The sequence below is a fragment of the Rosa chinensis genome, chromosome 4 (assembly GCF_002994745.2).
Source record: "Rosa chinensis cultivar Old Blush chromosome 4, RchiOBHm-V2, whole genome shotgun sequence".
Classification (NCBI taxonomy): Eukaryota; Viridiplantae; Streptophyta; class Magnoliopsida; order Rosales; family Rosaceae; genus Rosa; species Rosa chinensis.
Window position 1 is genome coordinate 3,829,363 of NC_037091.1, and position 9,012 is coordinate 3,838,374.

Genomic DNA, 9,012 nt, shown 5'->3' on the forward strand with positions numbered 1-9,012 from the left:
GTTACCGAAATGAGAACTAATCTTCTCAAAATTAGACAAATAAAACTTTGATTAAAGAAAAAACGAAGAGATTATATCAATATAAAAACGTCTATTGCCCTTCAATAGACGTCGATTACCCCCCAATAGACATTCAAAACTTTTTTTTCCTTTCCTTCTGTCCCATTACTTAAAATATATATATATATATATATTGATTTGGGCACCTAGTCTTCTCGCTTCTTCGCCGGTTGTAGAGCATGGACCAGACCCCTAAGTTCGCAACTGTAATTCTTTACAACCTATGAACAAATCGATGATCTTGTTCAAAACAACGACGATTCGATGCCGGAGCTTGAGTCCCCTGACCTCAGACTGAAACGACATGTCGTGGATGCCCAAAGGACTTGAGGTTGTCCCAGATCATGACTTGTTGGCCGGGGAGGCAGGGTCAGGTCCGCCTCCGACTATGGCGAAGATTTGGGTGGTGCCGAGCATACGGATTCGAAAGCATAGTGGATTAAGAAGTGAATTAAGAAGAAGAAGAACATTGTGAGGACCTGATCGACGGTGGGAGAAGAAAACGAAGGCGGAGCAGGTTGGTCGTCGGAGCAGGAAACTTATAGTGAGACGAGGCGGCGTCGGAGTCGGTGGTAAGAGAGATATGAGAGAGAGATCAAGGTGAGAGTGAGCGGAGGGATGTCCGGTGAGATCGTCTTGGTCAGTCGGTGCCGGAAGTCGTTCGCCGTGGTGACCGAGTTGGAGAGAGAGAGAGAGAGAGAGAGAGAGAGAGAGAGAGAGAGAGAGAGAGAGAGAGAGAGAGAGAGAGAGAGAGAGAGAGAGAGAGAGAGCGCGCGCGTATGCAGTTTGGGTCGATGGCACGATGTAAATTCATTAATTAGCTTAGGGCGAAATTGTCATTTTGTTTTAAATTGGGTTAGTGAGAATAAAAATTTGTTGCTGGGGTAAATGAGATAATTTTGATCAATTTTGATGCTTTGGGTTAAGAACCCTATATTAAAATGACCTGATTAAACATTATTTTTAAAATTTTATGGACTATTTTTATATGAAGAAGTTTGAGTGGTTAATTAAATACTAGCATTTCTCCACACATGCTTTGCATGTGCAAGTTTTTTTTTTTTTTTTTTTTTTTTTTTTTTTTTTCAGAAAATAAAGAAGAAAAGAGTTGATTATTGTAGAGAAGAGAAAATGAGAGAGAGAAAAGTGGGTTGTGGGTACTTTTTCTTAAAAATTTTTTAATAAAATATATTTTGTAAATGTCTTATATATCCTTATGATTTAATTAATTCTCAAAGTTTATTAATTTTCTACGGTCAATTCTGTCAAAATTTTAAATTTTGGCTAACAAAACCTCTTCTTTTAATAATAGTATATAGATTAGGTGCTTTACGATGAAGTTTTTTTTATCATTTATATAAAAAAAAAATGTATATTTGAATTTGTCAAAAGATATTTGAATCTGTCAAACAAACCATGTAAAGAGATCGGTTGTCTTGTTCCCACTATTAGAGAAAGTCCACTCGTTGAAGTTGGCAGATCAATACTATTCACTGCTTTTTGTCTTTCATTTCCACCATGTAGGTCAAAATGTCAGATATTGTTCATTGCTCTTTGTTTTGTCTTTCTTGACCTGCCAATTGACATTTTGTGACATTTTGTGAACACTATCTGACATTGTGACATAGATGACGGAAATGAAAGACAAAACAGTAAATAATATTGACTTGCCAACCTCAACGGGTGTACTTGCTCTTAAGTCTCCTCCCTGGTTGCATATTATGCATGTGCTTAATTTTGGCTTCCGGTAAGTCTTCAGTTGAATGGTTTAGTCATAATTATCAACATTCATCATGGCTGTTAGTCTTCCCGGTCAGCTGTGGAAAATTGTTGATGTTAAGGACGCGGCGGCGTCAAAGCTGCTTCGTCTGGCACACACGTTTTTTTTTTTTTTTTGAGACTGACGTTTACGTTACGGTAGTATATAAAAGCTTTTACTAATTCTCATCATTGCCTATGTCGATCATTTTGGGCTTCTGGCTTATATATATATATGGTGGACTAGTACGGACTACTAGTAGTAGAGTATTCTATGTTCTCTGTCCGACAGTGATGTCCTGTCAAGAAAAGAGAGAAGACTTTCGAACTGATCGAGTAGGAGTTGAAAGTGTCAAAGTAAACGTATAACTGTGACCCAGAAGAAGATTCAAATTAAACGTTTGGATTCTTTTTCATTCTCAAACAGCCTATATGTATGTGTCTGTGTGTGTGTCAGACATTCCAGTCATTCCTTGCTCAATCAAAATGTTTGTTTTTATATCTGCATCTTCAGTTGTCCTCATCAATTTTCTGCTCTTCTTGTTCCTCTCTTTCTTCAAAGTTGAGACTTTTCTACCCAAATTTGCAAATACCAAACAACCCCAACGCCTACTACTTTCCATTTTAGGCCATGTTTGTTTCTCAGGATTCACTTTCCCAATAAAAAGAAAAATGATTCCTTTCCTTTCCACCAACCAAACAGGGCCTAAATAGTGCCAGCTGAAATTGCCTCCCCCAGTTCAAGGTGATGTTGCTACCCACCAACCCATAGATAAATTGCTTTAACAAATACAGAAATTGCTTCCCCCAGTGCAAGGCGACGGCTGTAGTCTTTTACGAGATTTAGGCTCTATGTCCCCCCGTTGTACTCTCCTACTCCAAATAATAATAATATGGGCGGGGGAATCACTCCTTCAACCTAACCGGTGCCCTTGCCCGTCTTCAAAATACAGGGAACCCACCAACGACATGAGGGGTTCTTACATTTTTGTCTGGGAATCCTTCAAATAACACAAAATTACTGGTGAGCTTTCTCTTGGTTTGGAAAACATATAGCGCGGGTTTTGTTTGAAGCAAATTTTACATCTTTTTCATCGTTTCTGTGTCAGCCATTGGTAACTTCAGTAAGATTAGACAGTTTCACAGATCGTCCAAAGTCAACGACACGTTGCAAATTGAAGCTGTGAGAGGTAGCGAGCAGCACAATCAAAATAGAGGTTCGTATTGTCACTTTGTTAAAGATTTGAGATCAAGTTTCAGCTGATGGGTTTCCCTCTAGATCTAGAAAGGCTATTATTTACAAGTGTAATACATCAAGTGTATTACATCATTCCTGACTGGCAATTCTTTTTCAAATGCAGTTACAATTGTTGTGGTAGAAATTCCAGAAGGTTAATCTGCTAGGAGCTCTGCTAGCACAGTGGTCGACAACGAAAGTGAAATTTCGGCTGGGATAACTTTGGAGGGTGAAGAGTTATAGTATTCTCAATGTTGAGGCCTTCGATTCGCAGAAGAAACGTAGTGAGGTTTTGATTAATAGGCAGGCGGATAATACAGTCCAAGTACATTTTAAAAGGAGCTGCAGAGATGATACTAGCAATGTGTACAAGTTACTACGATGCCTCTGGAATTGTTAAGGATATGGATTACAATGAAAAAATGAACTTTGAGCAGATTAGTCAAGGTATGACAGCAAGCAGCCTCAGATGCATCGCATTCGCACATAAAGAAGTTCCAGAAGAGGAGGAAGTTGAGGTAGACCAGAAAGTTGTGCTAAAGGAAGATGGCTTGACCCTATTGGGACTTGTAGGTCTTAAAGTTCATGTTGGTCAGGAGTGAAGAAAGCAGGTGAAGACTGTCAATATGCAGCTCTGAACATCAGAATGATCACTGGTGGAATTGTTGTCACTTCAAAAGCCCTAGCCACATAATGTGGAATACTTGAACCTGGTCAAGATATGTTCAGTGGAACAGTGATAGAAGATGTTGAATTTAGCAACTACACTCCACAAGAGAAAATGGAGAAGGTTGAGAAAATATGTGTAATTGCAAGGTCTTCTGCTTTGATTAGCTTCTGATGGTCGATGCTTGAAGCAAAAAGGTCATGTAGTTGCAGTGACTGGTGATGGGACCAATAATGCACCGGCATTGAAAGAAGCTGATATAGTCCTTTCTAGGGGAATTCAAGGCACAGAAGTTGCTAGAGAGAGCTCAGACATTGTGATCATGGATGACAAGTTTGCTTCTGTTGCCACAGTTTTGAGATGGAGAAGATGTGTTTACAATCAGATCTAGAAGTTCATCCAATTCCAGTTCAATGTAAATGTTGCTGTTGTTGTGATCGACTCTGTTGCAGTCATGACTCATGAGGTACATTGCTCAATCTTTATATGACGATTAATACATGTTTGACAGTAAAAGCTAGCATTTTGTTTTCTTTTTATCATACCCATGGTCACAAAATTTATGAAAATGGGTACTTATAGTATATGAAAGTATAGACCATTATAGATCAAAATATAGGAAATACTAAATGTATAGACCATTATAGATCACATTACAATTTATTTTTTGATTAACTGGAGGTCCCGGACACCAGAAACAAAAGACTGCACCAGCTTAGCTCATTAAGCCTTCACAAAGGAATTTTGTTCTAGACACATCATATAAGTGATGAAGGGGAATAGGAACAATTAGAGGGAGGAAGGGAGTCAAGGAATGAACGTAGATTCTGTGAGAAATATCCAAATTATCAAAAAAGGCTTTACAAAATCTTTCAGTTCTGCAGATGAAGCTTATAGAAAGAAAGATGTCAAAATCATGTTGTTCACTGTCCTTTGTCATCGAAAAAAATGTTATTTCTGTTCTTGGGAAAAAAAATAGTGTATATTACATCATCAATTGAGGGAGGGAAGTAAAAATATAAAATGACAGTTGAACATAGATAAAGTTCAAATTACATTATATCTTATATACGGTATATCATAAATTTAAAATTTCAAACTACAGTATTTAAGCAAAAAAAAATTTACTACAGATTTACTAATGGATCCAGCCTGGAGATTCAAAGTTCAAATGTTGCTCTTATAATTCTTCATCTTTAGATAAATGAGAAAGGATTTCTCTGGAACAGGTATTGACTTGAACACCCAACCAATTGGCCAAGAGATGACTGCAATGCCAATGCATATACCCCATTGTCCCCAGTTCAATCTCTCTGTATCTGCAAATTTCTTAAGAAACTCCACCATCACCACTTGGAGAATAATTGTTGCTGCAATGATTCCCATAAATAACTTGTTGGTGTGTATTCCCTTGAAGACATTCTTCTTCTCTAGCTTCCTCGCATTGAACTCATTGAAAACCTGGCAAAGCACAAAAGTGTTGAAGATCAATGTGTCCTTTACCTTATCAGTGACACCAAAGATTGCTTTGCCCCTGAATTGCAGGATCAAGAGGACTGTTATCTGGTACAATGCTTGAGGCAAGAGGTTCCTCCACATGACGTTTGTGATGAGAGGCGCTGTCCTTCCCACTGGTGGCTTCTCCATGAGTTCTTTTGTGGGCTTTTCTGTGGCAAGAGCAAGAGCTCCAAGTGTGTCCATGATCAAGTTCACCCACAATAACTGAACTGCTGTTAATGGGACTTGACCTGCTGAAACTGCAGCTACAAAGTTGATAACAAGAGCTGCAACATTGACAGTGAGCTGGAATTGGATGAACTTCTGGATATTATTGTACACACATCTTCCCCACATCAAAACTGTAGCAACTGAAGCAAAGTTATCATCCATGATCACAATATCCGAGCTCTCTTTAGCAACTTCTGTGCCTTGAATCCCCATAGAAAGTCCTATATCAGCTTCTTTCAATGCTGGTGCATCATTGGTTCCATCACCTGTCACTGCAACTACATGACCTTTCTGCTTCAAGCATTGTACCATCAGAAGCTTATCAAAAGGAGAAGACCTCGCCATTACACATATTGCCTCAACCTTCTCCATTCTCTGTTCTGGAGTGTAGTTGCGAAATTCGACACCTTCTATGACTGCTCCGAGCATGTCCTGACCAGGCCTGAGTATCCCACACTCAGTAGCTATGGCTTTTGCAGTGAAAACATTATCGCCAGTGATCATTTTGATGTTCACACCTGCATATTGACAGTCTTCAACTGCTTTCTTCACTCCTGGACGACATGGATCTTTAAGACCTACAAGTCCCAATAGGGTCAAACCATCTTCCCTCAGCGCAACTTTCTGGTCTCCTTCAACTTGCTCCTCTGCTGCAACTTCTTTATGTGCGAATGCGATGCATCTGAGGCTGCTGGCTGCCATACCTTGAATAATCTGCTCAAAGTTCATTTTTTCATTGTAATCCATATCCTTAACAACTCCAGAGGCATCATAGTAACTTGTACACATTGCTAGTATCATCTCTGCAGCTCCTTTATAATGTACTTGGACTGTATTATCTGCCTTCCTCTTAATTAAAACCCCACTACGTTTCTTCTGTGAATTGAAAGCCTCAACATGGAGAATGCTACAACTCTTTACCACATTCTCCATATCCATCTTTGTATCATGAACCGCCCATGATAGAATAGCCTTTTCGGTTGGACTGCCAGAGACCTCAATTTTTGAATCCAAGCTAGGCCTGTACACACTACCAGTTGTATTGAGAGCAACCCCTTCTTGAATAAAGTCGAGAACACAAGGAGAAATAGATGAATAAGCTTCTTTTTCCACAGATTCTTTCCCCAACCAAAACTTAGTCACCTTCATCTGGTTCATGGTCAGAGTACCTGTTTTGTCTGTACAAATTGTTGTAGCAGACCCCATGGTCTCACAAGCAGAGAGCTTCCGTACCATTGCATTATCAGCCATCATTCTCTTCATGGAATAAGCAAGAGTGAGAGTCACAGCCAATGGCAGACCTTCTGGAATTGCTACTACAACAATTGTAACCGCAGCTGCTACAATTCCAATGATAGCATTTATTATGTCATCTACTTTTGTCTTGCTGCCATTGAACATTTTGCTTCCATTCTCATCCACGGTATTCCCTGTGAAGTATCGAACCAACATGACTGAAAGAACTAAGAAAGCAACTGCCAAACCAACTTTACCTATAGATGAAGTTAGCTTGTCTAGACGTGCTTGTAGAGGCGTCTTTTCACTCGTGTCCTGGCTGATTTTGCTCATCATTTCACCCCAATTTGTGTTCATCCCAACAGATGTGACAAGCATCCGACCATAACCATCAGCAATTTTAGTTCCAGAAAGTAAGAATGGATTCTGAGTAATGCTAATTTCAACATGGTCACTCTCCCCTGTCATACTTGATTCATCTACTGATAAAGAATGGCCATCCTGAAGCAATCCATCAGCTGGAACTTGATCTCCAATCTTCAAACAAATGACATCACCAACCACAATATCAAATATCGAAATCTGTTGGCGCCTTCCCTTTCTCACAGCCTCAATCTGGAGATTATTACTGACTTTTGACAATTTGTCAAACTGTATGCTCTGTCTATAGTTGCTTATGGCCGAAACAGAAATAACTAGAATTATTGCAAGACATATGCTTCCACCGTCGATCCAACCTTCTTTTAAACCATGCTCTTTGATTCCAAAACCAAGAGAAAGCGCAGCACATCCCAAGAGGATTAAGATTGTGAGGTCTTTGAAGGCTTCCCAAACAAAATGGAAGAAGCCTTTCTTTGGTGGTCTCTTGTATGTGTTGGAACCAAACGCTTCAATTCTCTTGAGAATGTCTTCAGCATCTTCGCCATGAATTCCATGCTCTACATCAGTTTCGAGTGCTTTTGCTACACCTTGAGCCCCTCCCAACTCATGGAGCTGGTTTAGATCTTTTGCCTTCACAAGCTCAGTGAGTCTTGTCTGGTCTATTCTGAAGCCATTAGCGTCTGGCACCGAAACCGAATCATCAACACTAATGGTAGTGTGAGAGGGAGAGCGAGATAGTAATTTGGTGTTGATGTTGATGTCTTTTAGCACAGGAGGTTTGAGGAAGGCTCTAGAGCAGTAGATGGCCACAAAGGCAGAATGCCACTTTCTCTTCTGCACGTTAAGACTTTTGTTTCGAACATCTAGGATCAACTCTATGCTCCACACTTTTGCATGCAAGTTACTAGCAGAAGTACTAGACATGGTTTCGAACTTTCGAAGCCTGGAAGTATTAGAATTATATTATGTGGGAAAAGCTAGCTGTGAAAGAAAAGGATGTGTAGGCCAGGGAACTGTTTTATATTGTCTCAGATAATCGAAATTTGAATCTGTTTAGGGTTCGACAACAGAAAATCAAGATAAAGGGTGCGAAAATTGCTCTCTAGGATGGTTTTAAGATCAGAGTGAGTTACCAGCGACCAGAATGTTGGCTTTTTATAACAGAAGCGTATGAAAATCTGCAGTGTAAATTTCCGAGAAACGACGGGAAGTAAAAACTTGCGCCCCAAGTAAATACTTACCAAAAGAGCTTTGACACGTGGGGTTCCTCACTTTGTTCTATTTAATTCTTAACTGTTTGTTAAATCTTTCCGTCAGTTTTCCTCTTTTACCCTCATCTCTTTCATTCTTTCTCCCCTCTCTGAAGGCTTTCTCTGTTTCTTCTCTTTCTTTGTAGTTTGTACTCGGAGAATTCCAACAATTCCACAAAAAATCACAGCTTGAATCTTTTTGAGCAAAGATAAATAAGATAGAGAAATCAGAGAAATGATGATTTTAGCGATGATGGGTTACGTCGGCGGGAAGGGTTGGATCGGAGATTTAGATCTAGATAGGCTGCGGTGGTTGTCGCGGTGGCGCCGGAATGTCTGGATGACCGGAGGGAGACTTCGTATGACCCTTACTTTTTATTGGGTCTGTGTACAAGAAGAGAGTAATTAAAGAGAAAAAGAAAATCAGATTCAATCTTGATTCTTTGTTTGTTTGTTGGGCTTCGATATAGAGGTAATGGGTATGAATTATTGCATGTTTTCTTTTTCTTTCTTGTTTTGATGATGACTGCAAATTTGATTTTCGTAACTGGGAACGGAATAATACTGATAGAATCATAGACCTGATGATTGATCGTGGGAAGAGAGAAAGACCGAGAAGGGGGTAAAAATGGACAAATGAAACAAATATTTAATATTTCATAAGAAATTAAATAAAAGAAAATGAGAAACCACGT

The 9,012-nt window shown here is 39.4% G+C and overlaps 1 protein-coding gene and 1 pseudogene across 1 annotated transcript; one reads left to right on the forward strand and one right to left on the reverse strand.

Annotated features, from left to right (window-relative positions):
* The first annotated feature begins 364 nt into the window (after nt 1-364).
* On the forward strand, nt 365-4,212 carry LOC112198641 (annotated as a pseudogene).
* Nucleotides 4,213-4,661: 449 nt separating this feature from the next.
* LOC112198086 (putative calcium-transporting ATPase 13, plasma membrane-type) lies at nt 4,662-8,185 on the reverse strand. Its single transcript, XM_024339126.2, has one exon. It carries the CDS (start codon nt 7,989-7,991, stop codon nt 4,890-4,892), a length of 3,102 nt encoding a protein of 1,033 aa, XP_024194894.1. The 5' UTR covers nt 7,992-8,185; the 3' UTR covers nt 4,662-4,889.
* Between the last annotated feature and the right edge of the window lie 827 nt (nt 8,186-9,012).